Source organism: Glandiceps talaboti, chromosome 2, assembly GCF_964340395.1.
Source record: "Glandiceps talaboti chromosome 2, keGlaTala1.1, whole genome shotgun sequence".
Classification (NCBI taxonomy): Eukaryota; Metazoa; Hemichordata; class Enteropneusta; family Spengelidae; genus Glandiceps; species Glandiceps talaboti.
In genome coordinates this window covers 32,600,375-32,623,532 of record NC_135550.1, presented here as the reverse complement: position 1 = coordinate 32,623,532, position 23,158 = coordinate 32,600,375, and the positions used below count along the sequence as shown (strand labels likewise).

General features: G+C 34.2%; 3 protein-coding genes across 4 annotated transcripts; 2 read left to right on the top strand and 1 right to left on the bottom strand.

The window, feature by feature from the left end:
• The first annotated feature begins 348 nt into the window (after nucleotides 1–348).
• LOC144453609 (dnaJ homolog subfamily C member 17-like) lies at nucleotides 349–8,215 on the top strand. Its single transcript, XM_078144932.1, has 10 exons — nucleotides 349–420; nucleotides 1,564–1,633; nucleotides 2,732–2,790; nucleotides 3,075–3,162; nucleotides 3,559–3,635; nucleotides 4,832–4,934; nucleotides 6,006–6,115; nucleotides 6,551–6,631; nucleotides 7,182–7,283; nucleotides 7,680–8,215. Exons 1-10 carry the CDS (start codon nucleotides 349–351, stop codon nucleotides 7,935–7,937), a joined length of 1,020 nt encoding a protein of 339 aa, XP_078001058.1. The 3' UTR covers nucleotides 7,938–8,215.
• A 399-nt stretch (nucleotides 8,216–8,614) lies between these two features.
• Nucleotides 8,615–12,703, bottom strand: LOC144452495 (GTP cyclohydrolase 1 feedback regulatory protein-like). Of its 2 annotated transcripts, none has more exons than XM_078143598.1 (3): nucleotides 12,489–12,703; nucleotides 11,297–11,391; nucleotides 8,615–9,890 (listed from the first exon to the last, which is right to left on the bottom strand). In XM_078143598.1, exons 1-3 carry the CDS (start codon nucleotides 12,522–12,524, stop codon nucleotides 9,713–9,715), a joined length of 309 nt encoding a protein of 102 aa, XP_077999724.1. In that variant the 5' UTR covers nucleotides 12,525–12,703; the 3' UTR covers nucleotides 8,615–9,712. The 2 variants fall into 2 exon arrangements, with proteins under 2 accessions (XP_077999724.1, XP_077999731.1); XM_078143605.1 differs by having other exon boundaries at nucleotides 9,761–10,492.
• Nucleotides 12,704–12,984: 281 nt separating this feature from the next.
• LOC144453467 (regulator of microtubule dynamics protein 1-like) lies at nucleotides 12,985–20,475 on the top strand. Its single transcript, XM_078144773.1, has 8 exons — nucleotides 12,985–13,345; nucleotides 14,166–14,334; nucleotides 14,907–15,018; nucleotides 16,047–16,183; nucleotides 16,527–16,604; nucleotides 17,024–17,176; nucleotides 18,288–18,368; nucleotides 18,664–20,475. Exons 1-8 carry the CDS (start codon nucleotides 13,050–13,052, stop codon nucleotides 18,721–18,723), a joined length of 1,086 nt encoding a protein of 361 aa, XP_078000899.1. The 5' UTR covers nucleotides 12,985–13,049; the 3' UTR covers nucleotides 18,724–20,475.
• Nucleotides 20,476–23,158: the final 2,683 nt, after the last annotated feature.

Genomic DNA, 23,158 nt, shown 5'->3' with positions numbered 1-23,158 from the left:
AATAATGAAGGCTCTGAACTTGAGCAAGACTATGTCGAATTTTTTTCTTCAAGGTCAATAAGTTATCAAAATCGCTGTTGAAAATATTTTTTTTTGTGAATGATGAGCTCTACACTACGATTTTACTTTAATGGTATTATTGGGTCGGTTTTTTCTTACTCTAATAACAGGCAAATTCCACATCTGTGCTTTAAGCATGTGTACTGTGAATTGTGTAGGGCAAGTCACGGCTGGTAGTGATTTTAACCCGGGAATTTTTTCCGCCCTCAGCGATCATTCACCGAGATTTGACGTTGCAATAAAAACATAAGTTTACAGCATATTTGACGATGGTGGCGCAACTCAAAGATGGCGGGTACGCTACGAGATTTGGACTTGTACGCTCTACTAGAAATTCAACATGATGCCGCAGCTAATGAGGTAAATTGTTTGATTCAATTACTTTTTCTTGTAGAGACAAGTGCTCGTCGTATTGACTTCAATGTACACTTGTAATGTTGCAAATATAATTATAGAGTAACGTCCGTAGTCACTATGTGGTCGCCGTACAGTCCTGCTTGCAGACGATGGACGGGTCTAGATTACTATACTGTACTGTATCTGTATCTGTATCTGTATTTGTATTTGTATTTGTATTTGTATTTGTATTTGTATTTGTATTTGTATTTGTATCTGTATCTGTATTTGTATCTGTATCTGTATCTGTATCTGTATCTGTATCTGTACCTGCTCTGTATCTGTATCTGTATCTGTATCTGTATCTGTATCTGTATCTGTATCTGTATTGTAGACGTACAAGCACCTATATACTGGTTGTCGCATACGTAGTCAAGCGTCGCTTGACATGACCCTCAACACTGCACCGGAAGGGATGACTTACTCCGTATGCAAGCAGGACTATGTAGAAACTAATGTTGTAATTGACGATCGAGTAGTAACGTATAAATACTACAAGTAACAACAACAATTTCTTACTCATTGAATTTGTATTAAACTTACCTACATATGAATGTAACACCAAAGTAAAAGATAAGCGTTAGGTTGTTCATGGATCTATTATATCCATGGGTTATTTGTTAGGTTATTTGCCAAAGTAGGACTAAAGAGGAAAGTGGCTCAATGTGTTGTAATTTGTTGTGAAGAAAATGGACTTGAAACAATAATGACTAATATTTCCTCTCACTGTAAAGGTTTAGTCTACAACTCGTAGTTTAGTTTGTTTCAGTAAAACAACAAGATTGACAGCACTTAGTACAAATAAAAACTGGCTCAAATTGTTGAATTACTTGGAGAACCCACAAAGTCAAAGACTTGTTTTCTGTGGGGTCCATACAGTGATTCAAGAAAGTGGTGGGATTAGCAAAGGTATTTAACTACATAGATTTATTTGTTGTTGAACTATTTGATAGTAATGCCAAATGAACTATAGGCCACCACCACTCTCACTCATGCAATAATACAACAAACATTGATTCCTCACATAGAGAATAAGTGTAGAATAAACCAAAGTGTTTAACACATTTGACATGTTGCATGATATGATGTTTTTATTTACACATACAGATAAAAAAGGCATATAGGAAGAAGGCATTAAAATGGCATCCAGACAAGAACCCTAATAATCCAAGGGCAGGTTGGTTGGAATTTTATATTCGAACACAAAAAGTTTTCTGAAATTGAATTTGATGATTTCAAACAATGCGATTCACTTCGCCCCAATTTCAACTCGCCCCGATTTCAACTCAACCCAATATTAACTCATCCCATTTTCAACTCATCTCAATCCCTTTCAAAATCATGAAGTAAAGTAATTTGCAGACCGTTGCAATGTGATTTACATGTATATGTATGAAAATTGGAAATGCACTGATAGAAGCATACATGCATCATATCAATAGGAGGTAAAGGTCTATTCCCCGGCTATTTGTGCCCATCATTCATCTTGATTTCCATCTTAAAATTAAGTACAAAGTTTGGCCGGATCAATTCCTGGAAGCCAGTGAAGTTGTATTAGGATTAATGTGATATGGTCATGATTGGGTTTCCTGATTTCAATAGTTATACATGTAAAAGACATTAGGGTATAGAATATCAATATCATGCATCCACTATGACTTGACTTTCAATTTGGTTTATCTCTCCATCATTTTTGAAAGAAAACCAGATTTTTTTTATGTGAAATACATAATGAAAAATAAAAAAAAGCTATCAGCTCACAAATCTGATGCACTGAAATTGGAGCAAGTTGAAACTGGGGTGAGTTGAATGGGATGAGTTGCAATGGAACGAGATGAAATTGAGACGAAGTGATCCATCACTGTTTTCTAAAGTCACACCAAATTTGATGACCTGAGTGTTTTCTAAAGACACTGAATTTGATGACCACAGTATTTTCTAAAGATACACCAAAGTTGATAACAACAGTATTTTCTAACGACACACTGAATTTGATGACCACAATGTTTTTCTAAAGACACATCAAAATTGATTGACCACGGTGTTTTTCCAAAAACACACTGTAAATCATTAATCAAACTAATAATGTCATAGCCAAGGTATTTCAATCATTGCCAAATTAGCAAAAAATTTACATGGCAAATCTTATGTTTTTGTTGTCCTTATCAAAACAAACCTGGGGCTAGAACCCATGGTAGTCATTTATTATGTACCATGTATCCATTCATATGGCCACAATTCATGTAAATGATAAAACTTTCTTTATACTAACTAGCTGAAGAATGGGAAAAGCTTTCTAAGGCCTTGGAAATCCTAACAGACAAAGAAGCTAAAGTAAGTATAATATATAATCAATTATATTATATTAGGTTGTACTTGAAGAAATGTCAATAAAAAGTTGTACTTGAAGAAATGTCACTAAAAAGTTGTACTTGAAGAAATGTCACTAAAAAGTTGATCTCAAAACTACAACTGTTAATGAAAGATGTTTCCACCAGTCATATCATCTGTAGAATTTCTTTCACTAAATTACTAAATTTTACAAAAACAGTAAAATGATGTTTTTTACGAAATAATAGATTTATTCTTGTTTTATAACTTGACTTGTTTGCTGACAGGCAGCTTATGACAAAGTACTAAAAGCAAAGAAGGCAGCAGATCTTAGGAACAGAGCTTTAGATGCAAAGAGGAGAAAAGTTAAACAAGGTAAGAAAATCTCTTCATTGTATTTCAGTGGTGTGATATTTGATAGTTACTACAATCTTTGTCACAATTTGTTGTTCAGTAAACTAAATCTAAAAGTACTGTATTGAAGTCTTTTGAGGTAAAATGAGAAACTTGTACATAAGTTGAAATTATTATATGACCATAAATAAACTACACCACATTGCAACCAAAGCATGAATACACAGTCAACTCATATCCTCCAAGAACATCCTGAAACTTTTCTTGTGGAAAGTCTTTCAATGTTTCTACTTACTCATGGACTTTGATTGCCAGAGATACAAATGGTGATAAGTGAAATGACATAGGAAGTAGAGTCACATGTAACCATCATGTTTGTGTATTCATAGCAAAGATTTACATATGATTTGCATACAGACTTAGAAGCAAGAGAAGCAGCAGCCAGAGATGTAAAAGAAGATGCAGAAGCAGCAACTAAGAAGTTAGAGGAAGAGGTAAGCTAAAGACAGAGTTTGGACAGTACACCATGTTAGAATGGAGTAAAGCCATACACTTCATTGTTAGATATTTGGGGTATTTATGGTCTCAATGTTATTTGTAGTTCTGCAATAGTAAATCTTTGTATCATCAATTCTTGGTACCTGCTAGAGAGTCAAAATAGAACAAGAAGGTTGACTTATTCTCAGTACCTGCAATAGCATTTTACCTCATGCTAGAGGGTCAAAATAGAACGAGAAGGTTGACTTATTCTCAGTACCTGCAATAGCATTTGACCCTCATGCTAGAGGGTCAAAATAGAACAAGAAGGTTGACTTATTCTCAGTGCCTGCAATAGCATTTGACCTCATTTTTAGAGGGCCAGAATAGAACAAGAAGGACGACTTATTCTCACTTGTTCATATAGTAATGCATGTGAAGGCATGTGGTGTCGACCAAGAAATTGAACCTTCGTTATTTTTATGATGTGCCCAGGCAAAAGTATTTTATTGCAGGTACCAAGAATTTTAGAAAAATGCTACATTGTAGGTAGTTGTTCAACACTGGAATGTAAATGAGGATCAGCTATAATAGTAGAGGATATTGTAGATGAAAAAGGCATGTTTTGTTATATATGATCATTTAAACAGGTAAAATTGAATATACAGTGGGCTATTGTCAATCAAAAGAATTTCAACTGAAACTGACAGTGAACTCTTAGTTTCATAAAGTTTCTGCACATTGTTCATTTGAAAGCCTCACTGTTGTCAATGCTTCAGTGGTATGGATGTCTTATTTCATTCATTGAATGAGTTGCTAAGTGTATGTGAGAAATATTGAACAATTTTCCATCTGAAATATTGTTTTATTGACATACAGGCAGTAGACTGGGCAAAGGCCTTGTTTTCATTACCACACTTAACAACATCTAGTATCACAGTATACAGTTGAATATACCATTGACCTGTACCAGATTGAAGAGATCGTCTTAGTCCTCAACAATTCTTCCAAAGATAATATACTTACTATTTTGCATGGCCAATCAAATTTAATTTTCTTTCTGTTGATTAGAAATGGCTGAGGGTAAATGTGTAGTTAAATATATGTGTATTTCTCCAATTGAAAATACACTTCGATATTCACACTCATCACTATCAAACATAATACAGCATTGTGTTGTGTAGCAAATCATAGATGTATTCTTTCTACTCAGATTAAAAGACTCAGAGAGGAGGGATCTAAGCAACTTGAAGAAGAGCAAGAAATTTTACAACAGCAGATAAAAGAAGAGAAAGCTGCTCAGATGAGATTAAGAGGTACTTACAGTATTCTTATAATTCTGTAAGGTTCAACTTATCATCCAATGAGTTTTACCAGTTCAACTTATCATCCTATGAGTTTTAACAGTTCAACTTATCATCCTATGAGTTTTAACAGTTCAACTTATCATCCTATGAGTTTTAACAGTTCAACTTATCATCCTATGAGTTTTAACAGTTCAACTTATCATCCTATGAGTTTTAACAGTTCAACTTATCATCCTATGAGTTTTAACAGTTCAACTTATCATCCTATGAGTTCTAACAGTTCAACTTATCATCCTATGAGTTTTAACAGTTCAACTTATCATCCTATGAGTTCTAACAGTTCAACTTATCATCCTATGAGTTCTAACAGTTCAACTTATCATTCTATGAGTTTTAACAGTTCAACTTATCATCCTATGAGTTTTAACAGTTCAACTTATCATCCTATGAGTTTTAACAGTTCAACTTATCATCCTATGAGTTCTAACAGTTCAACTTATCATCCTATGAGTTCTAACAGTTCAACTTATCATCCTATGAGTTCTAACAGTTCAACTTATCATCCTATGAGTTCTAACAGTTCAACTTATCATCCTATGAGTTCTAACAGTTCAACTTATCATCCTATGAGTTCTAACAGTTCAACTTATCATCCTATGAGTTCCTACAGTTCAACTTATAATCCTGTTAGTTAACAAATCATTGCTAATATTTCAAGACCAACTGTGATCAACAGTAAAACATTGAGGAAGATCATATTCCTATCTCTTGTTATTTTTCAAAGAAATAGAACAATGATATTTAACTAAGCAAATTGTAATGATTAAGTATTATAAACAATAATTTGTTGGTCCTTGCAAACATTTACTGTTTACTATAGCCTGACAATACTAAATACAGCAAAATGTACTAGACATTGTTAGCAGACTGGATTGAAGCAATTTCACATTTTACCTGTGTGTCCAGTTGCCATTAGTTTGCATGACTTGTGTCCAGTTGCCATTAGTTTGCATGACTTGTGTCCAGTTGCCAACCAATTGAAATCTAGTGTGTGACAGTCTGTTCACTTCTCTTTTCCAGAAGAAAGAAACACAGATACACCAAAATTGAAAGTCAAGTGGAAAAGTAAGAAAGGAGATCAAACCAATGGAGGTTACAATTCTGAAATTTTACTAAAAATGTTTTCAAAGGTAAGATATGAGGAATGTAGTTTCTAAAGCTAAACAATATTAAATTCATGAAGTCTATACAATAACTCTTAACAGTGTATTTACTAAATACTGTCCTAGGGCCAAAACATAGAAATTCAACCTTATTGTGAGTAAGTTCTTGTCATTTTACATCAACATTATCCAATCTCTACATTGGTTTCAATGAAAATATTCCCCTGATTCCTGATTACTGCACACACGGCTCAGTGAGTGAAAGTTGAAAACATCTCAGATACCAATATTCACATCACAGTTTAAATGAATAGGATAGCCAGTTAATCCTCTGAACCGAGCTCCTTTCTAAATCAGTAATCATGCCATTAACCCACAGACAAGGAAGACTTGTCTCTGATTAAACATAAACAAGACTGTAGAATTCAACTTAGTAACATGTTACTTTTGTTTCCCTTCCAGTATGGACAAATCAGTAATCTGTTAGTATCAAGTAAACGTAATGGTAGTGCTATAGTGGAATATGTGTCAGCTCATACAGCAGTGAGTATATCAGTAATCTGTTAGTATCAAGTAAATGTAATGGTAGTGCTATAGTGGAATATGTGTCAGCTCATACAGCAGTGAGTATATCAGTAATCTGTTAGTATCAAGTAAACGTAATGGTAGTGCTATAGTGGAATATGTGTCAGCCCATACAGCAGTGAATATATCAGTAATCTGTTAGTATCAAGTAAACGTAATGGTAGTGCTATAGTGGAATATGTGTCAGCTCATACAGCAGTGAGTATATCAGTAATCTGTTAGTATCAAGTAAACATAATTAATGGTAGTGCTATAGTGGAATATGTATCAGCCCATACAGCAGTGAGTATATCATTCAGTAATCTGTTAGTATCAAGAAAACGTAATGGTAGTGCTATAGTGGAATATGTGTCAGCTCATACAGCAGTGAGTATATCAGTAATCTGTTAGTATCAAGTAAACGTAATGGTAGTGCTATAGTGGAATATGTGTCGGCTCATACAGCAGTGAGTATATCAGTAATCTGTATGATAAATCGAGTTCTTATTTCAGATTTTATCTCTTCCAGGAGTTGGCTGTGAAAAATGAGATTGGTATAGCAACGAATCCATTACAAATATCATGGTTGTCAGGGCAACCAAGTAGTAAACTACAACCATGTAGTTCTCAGGTATTTATACATGTATGTAATTTATTATCAATAAGTAATGAGTAAATCACCTGTATGACTTGATCTCTATTAGAAACATAATTTCCTGTGAATAAAACTTTATCACTTGTTCGATTATACCCCCCAAAAATATTTATTTTCAAGACTTTGTGATTGATTGAAGAAAGGAACTTCGGAGATAATACTGAAAGAGATTACTCATCTGTCAATGTGTGTGTGCGTGTGTGTGTGATATCAAACTGTCTTACAGGAATCAAACATTTCATGAACTGTGTAGTGTTTGATGAAATGACTTTACATGCAACTGAAAGTAGATGTCTTCATCTTCAATCTGTATGCAACTACCTTGTAATAATAATGCTAACTCTAGTACTTTCATTATAGCAACCAGTTGAGGAGTGCTCGGCCGATGCAGCTGGTACAGACTTTGAGAGTATGGTGCTTGAAAAGATGAAACGTGCCGCATCACATAAAAAGGCAGAACAAGAAAAATTACCAGAACAATCAACAGAACAGACTCTCAGAGATTCAGGCAGTAAAAAAAAGAATGATTTATTTTCAGAAAGAGACTATGAAAGTGTGACTTTGATGAAAATGAGACAAGCTGAGGAAAGGAAACGACTTATTCAACAGATGCAGGAGGAAGATGACTGACAGGGCTTGAAGACATTTATACACTGATAAATATTGTAATTTAATAACCAAACAATATCCGGACCTGAACACCTTTTGATTCGTTATAATTTGATAAATATGTAAAACTAATTAAATTTTGTTTTAATGTCAATATATACCTTGAAGAGGTTACAAGATCATTGCGTTGTTTTTACACAGCACAAATTGTAACCCTTGGATACAATAAATGCCCTGATGGCCATCATGACCGCTACATTATAAATGCTCATCTGGGGTTGTTTGAATACACCTGTTCAAATATAGTGGTTTTGCTCAAAGGAGATATGATGTAGAATAATTTATACTTGAGTATAAAAGCATGGAACCCTCTCAATTTCCAGTGATTTGATTATTAGAAGGGCAAAACTGTTTGGTCCAGGAATGAATGTAAAGGTGTTTGGTCCAGGAATGAATGTACAAGTGTTTGGTCCAGGAATGAATGTACACTAGTTTGGTCCAGGAATGAAAGTACAATTGTTTGGTCCTGGAATGAAAGTATGGGTGTTTGGTCCAGGAATGAATGTACAGGTGTTTGTTCCAGGAATGAGTACATATTTTTTAATGAACTTCGGAACTACAATAATACAAGTAAAACATGAAGATGATAAAATTATCTTTATTGTGATAATTAAAGAGTGATAAGTTTTTAGCTTCAATTTCTGACCTGATCATGATTTGCTTTAAAGAGCAAAGTCACTGACTAGTAAAAAACAACAAAGATTCCATATAAAAATAACAGGAATACTTCATGACACTTTCTTGTCTGTTCCTGTTATAAATCACATGCTTGTATTGAAATTTTCACTTAATTTGACAGAGTTCACTTCATGCATTACCATGCAACTCCTTAAACTTTATGATGTTCTTTCATTGTTTCATTTCACCTCAGACCACTAAGAGATTTCACTTATGATGTCGTCGCCTTAAATGTTCAATATCTGTTTATAGGATGGTGCACACTCATATTAAAGTCTTTTTGTGTAGAAATATAAATAAAACACCAAAGCCTCTGTGAAGTTTATTGAGATCTTGGAAAGGAGAAATACGCAAGAAAATGCTTGTCAATCACAAACCAAAGTGGCACTACAGTATCAGTATTTTCTTTTTGCAATCGATAACTTTGTGTAACAGGTTTCTGTGTGTGCAAATTTACTGTAGACCACATCACATATATTCCCATTACAATATAAATGACTTCTAAATGGTTCATGTCATACAAAAGTGCACTGTTCATTCATGGAATATATCACTAAGTTTACAAATATTAAGTGTACCTCATTTTTGTCGGCATGTTTGAAGCAATGAATGAATGTTCCTAGTTCAGAATCCTATTTATACCTTCATAAATCAAATCGTTCCAATACACTAGATTTCCTCTACATTTGACAGTTTCTTGTTCATTGTATAGTTGCTATAACAACAGTACCACAGAGGAATTTCCACATGACCCACATCTGTCCAGAACTTAGGACTTGATCATCTATTAAAAAAAATCCTGAAAATCTGTCTTCTTGCATATCCACTTGTGAATTATGAATATAAGGAGACTGGAGGCAGTTTGAAATTTGGTCTCTCTTAAAATTATGGACTCACTACATATATTTGAATGCATTGTTAACATTTCATCAATAAATTGAGAAAAGCCAGTCATTGTTAAATTGTATTCAGAGTGCCCAACTTCCAAGAGATTATCCTAGGTGTTAGAATGATTACAAGTAATACTGTTTGAGTTCAATTCTGACGCCTTTCCAATATCACGTTTGTGAGTCTTTCTTCTGAGTCTCTGTTTCAAGTCTTTCCATCGAGATATCTGGTTTATACGTTGTCCAAATACAGGTCTGACCTATCCCAGTCATTCCAATTGCTTTATAGCCTTTCTTTTCCAGTTTATTCAGAACAACTCTTGGGGGATCAGGGCATCGATATTCCGGACTGTGAAATCAGACGTTGGTAGAAAATGCATAGAAAGGTGCAATGAGTTAGTATGTGGCTTTTAAATTTAATGAAGTGTGATTAGTAACAAGAGAAGCGTGTACCCATCACCTCAATCTACTGCAATGAAAGAAAGTTAGATGTAAAGATAGTGTACAATGTAACTTTGGAAGTTCTCTAGCATAATCCAATGAATACATCACTTTTTTACTTGTCTGTGCTTTGGCTTATAATCAAAGCTCACATGGGATGATTAAGAGGCAGGATGTGGTTGCATTTGTGCTGTAAATGCTGGAATGTTGAGTTAACTTTTAACTTTGAATGGTCTCTACACAGACTGCTATATTCATTTCATTAGATTCTACTAGGACTAGAAGTATCTTCCGCAATAGTATGTGCTACAGGAGGACAGAGAGTTGAAAAAAAAGAATGCAAATGATTATGATTGGCCATTCTGAAGCTGTGATGTTTCATCCAGGACAGGTTTGTTCATGGTCCAAATACAGGTTTGTCCAATCCCTGATACTGACACCACTTTGTAACCTTTCTGTTCAAGCTTGTTGAGTACAATTCGAACATTATCTGGTGTCTGGTATTCTGAACTATAAAAGAAAGGCATGACAAAACAAGAACAAAATGTTGGCAAAATCAAATCATATCATAAGTACCAAAAATACATACAGATTTATAACTGGTCTAAAATGATAAATAAACTGTACAGACATAACTTGGACTCTTCCAAATTTAAAAAAAATGAATTCCTGTACTTCCACAATGGCATATCAATATTGTACCAGACAGGATACACAGATGTATTCATAATGGATATATTTCGTCATGCCACAGGGAAAAGGACAAATAATCAATTTTGTTCTTGCGATATTTTCAGTATTTCTGATATTATTTTCTGTATATTTCAATTAAAGTTTTAAATACTGTTTCCTCTCACTTTTTCTTTCTATTTCCTACCGGATATCACTGTCTTATCTGAGTTTATCAGCTTTGCATTAATTAGTAGCTTGCTAGAACAAACTCACTATTTGCCAAATTAACGCATTATGCCGTGAGTGTCCCACTAATGGAGGTAACTGGTGTTACCATGTTCTAAACAAACATTTTCTATAACTGCCACACACCTGTTTTTCACACCTAAATTTGAATCCTAATCTGAAGTGAGCAATATTACTATACGCAGTTGGTACAAAACATGGTATAATTTGTTCAAATAAATAATCTTACTATAAGCAGTTCACTTCAGGAATGAATTGGTACAAAACATGGTATGATTTGTTCAAATTACAGATTCTAAATAGTGCTTGTACCATATGACAATTGTTGTCTGATTGTTATTCCATTCATAGCACTGTGATTGTGAAAAAAATTCATTTTAAATATTGTATACTCACAAGTTATTTCCAAGTTGAGTTACAAGTTTTGCCCCAAGATAATTCATCAACTCTGGATCTGAGTGTTCATCCCCACACACTGTTGGCCCACATTCCTGTACATTTAAAGAAGCAAGGCAAAAAACTTGGTTTTACACATTAGTGCTTTTATCAGTCCTGTGCTCTATCATATTGTGGGATGATGTTTGATTTCTTTCATTCATTTATATTGTCTGTCTGTCTGTCTGTCTGTCTGTCTGTCTGTATGTCTGTCTGTCTGTCTGTCTGGCTGACTAGATTTGAGATCTATCATTCTTCTGAAAAATGTTGAATATTAAATACACCAGACACAGATAAATTTTGCAAAACTGTGAAAAGTTCATTTAATATATTTATTTGTCACTTTGAAAACAATTTTGTTGAAATTGATGGTAAAATAAAATTTGAATGCAAGAAGCAGTCATTAACATTTTCTTCCTATTTGAAGTGAATTGTATTATTCCTGTACAAATCTGGCTTTCTATAGTGTTTGGCTTACGTTACTTTAGAACAGGAATCCAGGGACTCTACCCATAAAAGGGGAAAATTGTCAAGTCCACATAATCATTAATATAAGCTTGTATCACTTCATAGTGAACATGGCTTCACTGACAATTCTTGGAAGCAACAAGATTGAGATTTGCAACTGAAGGATTGGATTTCATACATTGAAGTTATGCAACTACAACTACATTATAGTGGCCATATGGACAAGAAATGGGTATGTCATTGGGTTCTTATTTTTTTTAATCAAGCTTTATATGTTTTACTACTTGATAAACAATATGAAAAGATATAGACCATGTCCATGCCTATGACTCGGTAGATTTAAAAACTAAAGAAATATGTTAAAATGTTGTTATTGTACAAAGAAGAAGCGATTTGTAACATAAACTTGGTAGTAATCAAATTGTGCCATGTCCAGTCTGTATCTGGAGAATACTGTATGAATATCTAAAAATGCTGTACATGTCTTTTTTCCAAACATTGAAATGTCACCATACAAACTTTAATTTGCTATTTTTGATTTACACTTTCCCATTTTACAAGTAGTAAAATACAATGCGATAAATCTGTTTTATTCATCAAAAATCCGAAATGAATACACATTTCTCACTTTTAAATTCTAAATTCGAAATGAGTGGTGTATAATTTAATTATAATGTATACTTACCAACCGTATTTGTGTGCTTACTAAAACGTATGGCATGTTTCAGATGCTCAAATTGAAACTCACATGGAAAGAAACAGTCCTGTGAAAGTATAAAGGATTTCACTAGGCCAGGTAGCTGTAGACTGATTGAAAAAAACTTCACTTTCAAAAGTTAGAGTAAGGTACTAGAGTAACCACGCCTCCGGAGTGAGAACTACGTTGACGTTCGTGTTTTGTTTTGTCGTCTTCACAAGGTCAAAGGTTATGTCCTCCCTGTTGAAACGGTACATAGTGAATCTAGACCTAATTTTAACAATTAATGTATGCCAGATTAATGATTTAAATTTCATATGGGGTAATCTACATTTAATATATTGAAACTAATTCACAGAAATGTAAATGGCATTTTAAAGTGAAATCCTGTCCAACAGGGACGGTTGTTTGTCTGTTCGTAATTTCATTGTACGTGTGTTTCTTCACCGCTGAATGGTTCGGATCGATTCCTTGCTGATGACAGCCTCATGTATAACAACTTTTCCTCAATGTACACATTGATACACCAAATTTGATACTTTCGTCACGATGCCTTTTGGGTTTTCCATCGGCCGACACCTCCCCGTCATTGGGGTTGGTGTTTTAGTTGGTGCGAGCACGGCTCTGATTGTTGATAGGTTGCTTGTAGCTCGAGAGATGAGGCGACTGATAGCTATCATTGACCAACTTCGACTAGAATGGATGGAAATGAAAGAAAAATTGGATAGAAGGAGACACTTTAGCGGTGCATTTTCAAGCAGAAGTAGTACAGCTGGTTCTGAATACCATTCCATCAATCCAAGTAGCGGGGACGAAGAAGAGGAATTCGAGGAAGCCCTAGATTGGTAATATTTGGCCCATCATTTGTACGTCTACAGACTACACAGCACTATGAGTCTATGTAATGCAGTGTAATCCAATATTTGATGTACTGAAGGGGATATTTTCATATTTTGGCAACAGAAATCCTAGGTTATCCATATTTTTGTAGTTGTATGAGTGATTAACTTTTTTATTCAAGTGTATCATATTTTCATTGAAATGCAAAAGCTGATATTGAAAAATATCTGTTGATAATGAAAATTCAAATTCATATTTGCTGTAATATATATCATCTGATCACAAATACGATATACATAATACACTATGCTATCAATTTGAATTTTGTACTATAGACTAGGATACAAGGTGTGATTGTGTCTGAACTCTGTGAACCTTTAATGGGCAATGGTTAAACCATTGTTACCTGGCTACAGGGCAATGTATTAAATGTTAACCAATGTCACTAATATGAGATTCTAGGCAATATTTAGACTTTGAATTTTACATTCAGTGTAGGGTTTTAATGATAGGTTAATATATATAGCACAGATGTCAGCAGCAAAACTATTAACTTTTGATGAGACAAGCAAATTTTGTGGACAATTCATACCCTGCAACAGGAGAAAGTCCAAAAGACAAAAAAGTAATTGGGAAGCTGTGTGCAAATATACAGGTGTGCTTAAAAGTATGAGAAGTGTAAAATTATAATATATTATGTATTTTAATATCAGCGATGGACACAGTTTTAAACTGCAAATATGAGATGAGTTGCATCAGAAAGAGAGAGAGAGAGCTCTTGCTTAAATTATGTCTTATGAAGTGATATGTTTTATTCTGTTATAGGTATACAACTCCACCAGAGGCATTGCTCTACAAAGATGCACAGGAAAATTTTGAAAATGAGGAAGATGAAACTCTCAAGAATTTACTACAAGAAGTAGATACTTTATATAGAAGAACTGATGACAATAAAATAGAATGTCTCAATCTTTTGAAAGAACACTTCTCACAGGTAAAAACAAACAAACAAACAAACAAGCATACATACATACATACATACATACATACATACATACATACATACATACATACATACATACATACATACATACATACATACATACATACATACATACATACATACATACATACATACATACATACATACATACATACATACATACATACATACATACATACATACATACATACATACATACATACATACATACATACATACATACATACAAAAATAACTGCAAAAGTCGATGTTAGTATGAAAGTATTTATTATAAGTACATGTATGAACTGAAGAGGACACTTCAATTGTCATAAGAATGTCTTGGTAAATTTGTTCAGTGTGTATATCATTTTGATTTTTGTCCCATGTAAATAGGGTCTGATTGTTAATACAAGCAATTTCATTGTCTTCTTCACTGTCAAACATTTCAAGTGAAAAAAAGTACAGACTTCCAAACATTGATCTCAGTCTAATTACACCATTGTTCATCCTCATTGTTAGTAAATAAACAGATAACAATCCTACTCATTGTATTTATCCTCTGTTTCTTCACTCTTTGTCAGTACTCCAATAACACAGCAATATTATGGCGACTTGGAAGGTCATGTATGCTTGTTTCTGATATAGAAGGTGCAAAGGGTAATGTGGAGAAAAGGAAAGAACTTCTAAATACAGGTACAGTCAGATGAATTCTTTGTGTACAGAAAATCTTTACTTATATTAATCATCAATTTCTTAAAAAGTAAATACTGTAATAAACATAGACCCTTGAGTAAACATTCACTCTCTGGACTATGAAAATTTCATTATCTTCTTTTAGAAATATACTTAGAAATTACATGTAAACAAATAAATTGTGAAAGACAAAGGCTGCCATATGTTTTGGACAGGGTGAAGCCAATCTTCATAGGATAATTAAGACAATCTATTTGTTCTACAATATGGAATCAAATTGTAGGAATATTGCTTTGTTTCATTACACTATATTCTTCATTGTATATCAAAAAGATGGCACCCAGCAGCTATGCAAATTATGTAATCTCGTGACCAATTGCGAGGTCAAGCTTACATACAGGTTATTTTGCTGTAGTTTCTCAACCAAAATTATTGGTTGTAACCTTGTGATTTACATATGTAATATCAAATTTAGTTTTAATACGTAAGTAATCCTTGTCTGAACATGACATTTGTTCTGTCGTTTTAGTTCATAATATTTGTTTGTAATTTTGTAAGTGTGGCAGAGCTCTTGGCTCAACAAAAATAAGCTACAGGCTAAATGGTAAATTGATGTCTGCATTTACTAGTTTTGAAGTACATAATTATTATGATAATGTGATTGTAATGTAGAATGGCAGGAACAGGTCATTCTGAAGAGAAAAAAGTTCAATAGAACAGGAGTGATTGGGTTTTTGATCTGCCCTCTTTGACGTCACACAGGTGAAGATTTGCATATGTTTATGAATATGTTTAATAATGTTTAACAGCAAATTAAAAAGAAATGCCTTCTTAAGCCACTTCAAATATTCATGCTATTAAAAATTGTAGGCATAACAAATCTAAAAATTATGGTTAAGGAGGTAAACATTTCCATATGGTTGCAATCAGATATGCTATGCTAGTTTTAAAACTTAGATTGCCATATACCTACAACAAGTATACTAAATTGAAAATCACTGTTTTTTCTGTGGTGTTTCATTTTCTAGGAAAAGACCATGCATTTGCTGCACTATCAATAGATGATGACTGTGCAGAAGCTCACAAATGGTATGCATTATGCTTAGGCAGTGCAGGTGAATATGAACCAATGAACCAAAAAATTAAAAATGGTTTTATATTCAAGGTAAGTTATCACTCCAAGTTATAATAGTCCAGTTATTACTTATGCATACCACAGTCTTATCATTTGAAACATTCAAATTAACTGGAAATATATGTATCCTGTTTTTGTGAAACTAGTGAATTTTTTTTTACATGTTCTTACATATGCCAATGACAGTGAGGAATAATTAATGGAATAATTATAATAGGTTGTTGCTTTATTATTGAGACTGGTTTGTTTCTATGTGATAACACATGGAATTACTCTCAAAGAAATCACTGTACACCGAAATGGTTGAAGTCATTTCATCTTTATATTATTTGATACATGGACTAAGTTGATACTTCTCTGTTTTGATCCACAGGATCACATAGAGAAAGCAATCAAGTTGAGACCCAAAGAAGCATCATTGAAACATTTTATGGGAAGATGGTGTTATGAAGTGAGTTCATTTCTTAAAAGTAATTCACACCATGGAAGGAAGATAACTATTTTTTTGATGAGTTATTATGTCTTGCTCTTAGTAGAAACATTTTAATACTGTACATTTCCACATACATTTGCATGAACAAGTTTATATGCAAATGTTTCTATGATGACACAAAACAGGGTAGACTTGATAAAGTTTGGTTCATGATTAAGAAACTGGAAAATGAAACAAATCAGAGAAAATATCAGTTCTAAGACTCTGGTGGAATATAATAATGTGAGTAGGAAATCATTGAATTTGAAAGACATCCTCTAGATCATGCAATTGTCATGAGAAGCTTTTGTTAAATTATAACTCAACGTTCAACACAAGTTGATATTTTATTATCTGTAGACCCTTGAATACTGAAATCATTTGTTGTGTATTTGTAGGTTGCACAACTGAGTTGGTTAGAGAGGAAGGCAGCAGCAGCGTTATATTCTACCCCACCTACTTCCACTGTAGATGAAGCACTAGAATACTTCTTGCAAGGTGAAAACTTAGAACCTGGATTCTGGAAAACCAACCCATTATATCTTGCTAAGGTGAGATGTTCAAAACATTGCACTAAAAATGAACCCATTCTGTTCTTGCTAGGGGTAGCTGTTTAGTGTTTTACTGAGGAGCCAACTCATTATATCTTGCTAAAGTCATTTAGTATTGCATTGAAAATTAACACATATAGCATGCCAGAGGTAGATATCTAGTATTATTCTGGAACAATAATATGCCATTGTAGGATGACGTAGTTGATCTCCGTATTGGTAATAATTGACACAAGTAAACCCCATAGTATGACTTGTAATCTGTGCATATATACACATACCTGTAATTGTACAGTAAACCCCATAGTATGACTTGTATTCTGTGCATATATACACATACCTGTAATTGTACAGTAAACCCCATAGTATGACTTGTAATCTGTGCATATATACACATACCTGTAAATGTACAGTAAACCCCATAGTATGACTTGTAATCTGTGCATATATACACATACCTGTAATTGTACAGTAAACCCCATAGTATGACTTGTATTCTGTGCATATATACACATACCTGTAAATGTACAGTAAACCCCATAGTATGACTTGTAATCTGTGCATATATACACATACCTGTAAATGTACAGTAAACCCCATAGTATGACTTGTAATCTGTGCATATATACACATACCTGTAAATGTACAGTAAACCCCATAGTATGACTTGTATTCTGTGCATATATACACATACCTGTAAATGTACAGTAAACCCCATAGTATGACTTGTATTCTGTGCATATATACACCTATCTGTAAATGTACAGTAAACCCCATAGTATGACTTGTATTCTGTGCATATATACACGCACCTGTAAATGTACAGTACACCCCATAGTATAACTTGTATTCTCTGCATATATACACATACCTGTAAATGTACAGTAAACCCCATAGTATGACTTGTATTATGTGCATATATACACCTATCTGTAAATGTACAGTAAACCCCATAGTATGACTTATATTCTGTGCATATGTACATGTATCTGTAAATGTACAGTAAAAACCCCATAGTATGACTTGTATTCTGTGCATATATACATGTACCTGTAAATGTACAGTCTGTGATTGTTGTCTTGTTTCAAGTATCATCATTTTTCTCTCGCAGTGTTATATCCAAAAGTCTTCATATGTCGAAGCAAAGACGTGGTTACAGAAATGTCTTGAAATGCCAAGTGAAAATCTAGAGGTAAATTAATGTAATAATTACAACTTGATTTGTATGTTTTTCATGAATGGCTACAAATGGAGTATGATTCCTGTATATTTCAAGAGGTGTATTGTCATATTTTAGAATGTAAAGCAAAAATGTTAAAACCTATGGAAAATTGTAGTATTGTGCTCATAATATGTAGATGATTTATCAAAATGACAAGTTGAATACTGCAGCCTCAAGTTTAATATTGTAGACACTCTGTAACACTGAAATCATATACAGACAAGGAATATGGTTGATTAAACAATTTGACATCTTTCACTTTTAGGAAGAGCAAGCACATGCAGAAGCAGAACAACTGTTGGAAAAATACCGTTACTACTTCTAGAAGATGATGATGGCAGAATTCTCATTGTTACAAATTTATGAGTCAAAGGTACACATTACTGAAATAAGTACCATTAGGGAAATAAATGTTTCTGATAGGAAACGTTTGTTTTTTCTAGAATTGGGAGTTTGAGTCTCCCTCATCTTTCAAGATTTCGCACCTGTATTACAAAACAACAGAGTTTATTGAAGGTTGCACTTCAACTGTATAGAGGTCATAGTGAAACTTGGTAAGATAGGATGTGTGCCAACTGCATTGTAGTAGGTGATCTCACATCACTTTCAGTCTCTCATGATGTAGATAATGTAGGTGTGTGCCAACTGCATTGTAGTAGGTGATCTCACATCATTTTCAGTCTCTCATGATGTAGATAATTTAGGTGTGTGCCAACTGCATTGTAGTAGGTGATCTGATGTAACTTTCAGTCTCTCATGATGTAGATAATGTAGGTGTGTGCCAACTGCATTGTAGTAGGTGATCTCACATCACTTTCAGTCTCATGATGTAGATAATGTAGGTGTGTGCCAACTGCATTGTAGTAGATGTTCTCGTGCCACTTTCAGTCTGTACCACACACTTCAAGACCAATAAGTTAAAAGTTATAAAACACTCAAATCAAGACAAATAGAATTTGTAAACTTGGTGATAATTTTGTGGAAAGCAATGAAATCTGACTTCTGGCAATTTCTATAGAAACATCTCTCAAGAAAAGGAGAACCATGGAATAGTCTGAGAGATACATTGTTATGTTGCAGTTTACTATGACCAAACATAGTAACAGTTTACTATGTGTATACAAGATAGGACACTCCATTTTTCTACATCATTTCATAGAACAGCTAAAAAGTTTGTGAAGTCTTTTTCTGTGTATATATTGGTTAGTACGGTAGTCATGAAATGCAAAAAATATATTAACTACAAACTGTCCATTGCATGCACGATAGTCATATTTTTAAAGTGGGCAATCATTTTTCAAGTTGTTTTTTTAAGTGCTTGATATTGTTTGATGGAGTGTGATTAGTACTATGGAGGATTTTCAAGAAAGTTTTAATACACAGTACAAAACACGGGTAATAAACTTGCATTAATTTGGAATTTTGAAATGAATTTGAGGTTCGAGTACTAAGGCATAGAACCATCAAGATATTGATGTAAATAAAGTTTTATCTCTAAAGAAGAAGTAAAATAACAAATCTGTCCAGTACTGACAGCCGGCAGTTTTATGTTTTATACTCATTATTCAATGTTTTTATGTGTATTTCAATAGTTTTGTCATTGATACAAAATATATTTTGTTATCATTTCAATGATATTCTTACGCATGGCTTGTGTTTTGAGGTGTATGACTTAGGTTACATCTTTTGCAAAGTGGATACTTGAACTTGTAACTAAGGAAAACGTAGAACAAGTGACTGCAGTATCTGTCAGTCAGTCATTGTAAGATAATGTAGTTTAGAATGGTATGCTATAGAGGAAAATGTTATAGTTTGTTTTCAAATTATTTAAATACCTACTCAAATATGACAATTCATTTGGTGACAGAGCTGAGCTCTATATGCAATTCACAATCACATGCCATTGATTCATGAACCTATCATCAACTATTATATTAAATCAATATTTACATATATTTTGAATGTAAATCAGGAGTTGTTGAGAATACCTCATCATATCAGTAGTCATAGCAACATTTGTCATCATTTTGATTTGAAAATAATGTAATTGGTTTACCCCATGCTACAAATCACTGTCTTCTGTGTGCATCAGAAGAAGAACATATGAAAAACATTTATGTTGAAATGTTACTAGGATAACTTTGATTTTATTGGATTGATACATGAATAAATTAAGTTTTTGTTCAGTAAATGTATACTATTCATATGATGTATTGTATTTTGATGACCAAAGAGTCTAAATGGTTTGAATAATGCTGCAGAAAGCATGTTGTATATATGTGTACATTATAACAGCCTAATTAGACAAAGATAAAACTGAATAAGATCTCACAAAAGTTGACCTACTTGGCACACAAAAGCTTTGTATTCTGTAAGCAGAAATCATTTCACTGCATTATTTTCTGTGGAGACCATGATGGAGCCCAGGAGTGAATGGGTGTATGCATAGACCCTCCAGAGGATGAATAGTAGAGTTTACAGTATATCTTCACTGAATGATACTGCCATGTATGAAAACCATCTACATTGTATATCTATTTTACGATATATGCAATACCTGATTAGTGTCTATTCACAGTGACAGTGCCAAAACTTTAAAGATTTGCCATATCTTACTGTATTACACACATGATTATATTCACATCAACTGTTTTTATCCTTTGTACATTGTGTACATTTTATAGTATGTTTTGTGATCCTGTGCTTCCTTTTCACAAGAGATCAACAGACATGTACAACTGAACAATTGAAATACAGTAAACAAAGTAATTCCAATCAATTGTTACCTCCAGATTTTAATTTGACTGACTGTTTTACTCCTGTCGTTGACCAGTGCAAGTCATTCAAACTGTACTACCGGGGTATAGTATATTACCTAATGCTGTCATTAGATCCAGCTCTTATGATATATAGGGTTGAAACATAGCTTACACGGAATGGCTTTCCAGAAGTAGGATTGCTTCATAGAGTACAGAGGTGTCAAGAATCGAACCTGATGTGCATTGAAATAAACATATACATGAAGTCATGACTAGAATAATGTATTTTATCAATCATGTTTTCTTGACCACTGTCAATATCAGGCCACACATTGTATCTGCATAGGTAACAGGACAACTGCCCCCCCCGGACAATTGCCCCCGGACAATTGCCCCCGAAGGACAACTGCCCCCCGGACAATTGCCCCCGAAGGACAACTGCCCCCCGACAATTGCCCCCCGGACAACTGCCCCCGAAGGACAACTGCCCCCCGGACTACTGCCCCCGAACGAAAAAAAAAACTAGTATTACAGATGTACGGGTTTGTCATTCATTAAAAAGTCACCGTCGGCAACTTACCGCCGCAATGTGCGTACATTATACTCACTAAACACAAACACGAAGTCATTTTTTTTACTGGAAAAGATTTATTTATTATCAGTTCAATACAACATATACAGGTAACAAGATAGAAAACGAGTCAAAAGTAGAAAAAATATTGAGACTCAGAATGTACATTCTCGTAAGACTTTGGTGACAGTAAATGGTGACTCGGCTCGGTTTATCATGATCAGCCAGTGTTTAAAACTGTAAATTGTGGGCTATTCCCCGAAGAAAATCTAGCACGTGACGATTTTCAAAATCTTGCACTATTGCATGGATTCTGGCTGCGGAATCTTGATACTGTCGACGTTGTGGTTCATTTGGTTGATGACGACGTTGTTAAGTGCCTGCTCACGTTTCAGAATATTGCGAAATCGCCATATATTTGGGTGATGAGAAGCAACGTTGGCTTGCATTCTGCGGTGCCATCCCATAGAGTAAAACATGTGAATGTAGTGAGTATAATGTACGCAAATTACGGCGGTAAGTTAAATCATCATGCCGACATTTATGAATGACGTAACAATTATCACAGATAACTATAGAGTAAAACATGTGAATGTAGTGAGTTTAATGTACGCAAATTGCGGCGGTAAGTTGCCGACGGTGACTTTTTAATGAATGACAAACCCGTACATCTGTAATACTAGTTTTTTTTTCGTTCGGGGGCAGTAGTCCGGGGGGCAGTTATCCTTCGGGGGCAGTTGTCCGGGGGGCAATTGTCCTTCGGGGGCAATTGTCCGGGGGGCAGTTGTCCTTCGGGGGCAATTGTCCGGGGGGCAATTGTCCGGGGGGCAATTGTCCTTCGGGGGCAATTGTCCGGGGGCAATTGTCCGGGGGGCAGTTGTCCGGGGGGCAGTTGTCCTAGAATCATCTGCATATTAGGTCACTATGGCTAGAAGTACAACCAGGTTGTAAAGGGATTATTAATATCATCGCGTTATAAGTAACCTATATACTTAGTAAAAGCACCATGACAGACATCATTGTAAAGACCACTATCCACTGTATACGACAAGTATACAGATGTTTTGAGGTCACCTTTTAGTCAGTTTTGTGTACAACATATCAAACTCTATACAATTTTAGATTTGGTACCATTACAAACTCACAAGTTTGATGAACCATTTGAGTGTAAGCTAAGTGATGTGTTATATACGAGAAGACAATATATGATGACTTAATACTGAGAACGTCTTCATAATGAGGATTCTGCGTCATGTACTTTTTGACCACGTGGTTCAACCAAGCTGCAAGTTGACACAAGAGACACTGTGTTTAGCAATCTGACAACTTAAAAGTGTTCTGCTGTGGTAAGATCATTTGGTGGTTAACCCCCCCCCTCTCATATCTGACAAAAACGATAGTGTACAATTGTCATTGATTACAAAGACATT

Excerpts from the sequence above, each read along its gene's own strand:
- LOC144453609 (XM_078144932.1), top strand. The coding sequence starts at position 349 with ATGGCGGGTACGCTACGAGATTTGGACTTGTACGCTCTACTAGAAATT. Across the intron at positions 3,636-4,831 it reads CTAAGAAGTTAGAGGAAGAG|ATTAAAAGACTCAGAGAGGA; the intron begins GTAAGCTAAAGA and ends CTTTCTACTCAG. Across the intron at positions 7,284-7,679 it reads TACAACCATGTAGTTCTCAG|GAGTGCTCGGCCGATGCAGC; the intron begins GTATTTATACAT and ends CAACCAGTTGAG.
- LOC144452495 (XM_078143598.1), bottom strand. The coding sequence starts at position 12,524 with ATGCCATACGTTTTAGTAAGCACACAAATACGGTTG. Across the intron at positions 11,392-12,488 it reads TAAGCACACAAATACGGTTG|GAATGTGGGCCAACAGTGTG; the intron begins GTAAGTATACAT and ends TTAAATGTACAG. Across the intron at positions 9,891-11,296 it reads ACTCAACTTGGAAATAACTT|TCCGGAATATCGATGCCCTG; the intron begins GTGAGTATACAA and ends CTGATTTCACAG.
- LOC144453467 (XM_078144773.1), top strand. The coding sequence starts at position 13,050 with ATGCCTTTTGGGTTTTCCATCGGCCGACACCTCCCCGTCATTGGGGTT. Across the intron at positions 13,346-14,165 it reads TTCGAGGAAGCCCTAGATTG|GTATACAACTCCACCAGAGG; the intron begins GTAATATTTGGC and ends ATTCTGTTATAG. Across the intron at positions 14,335-14,906 it reads TGAAAGAACACTTCTCACAG|TACTCCAATAACACAGCAAT; the intron begins GTAAAAACAAAC and ends ACTCTTTGTCAG.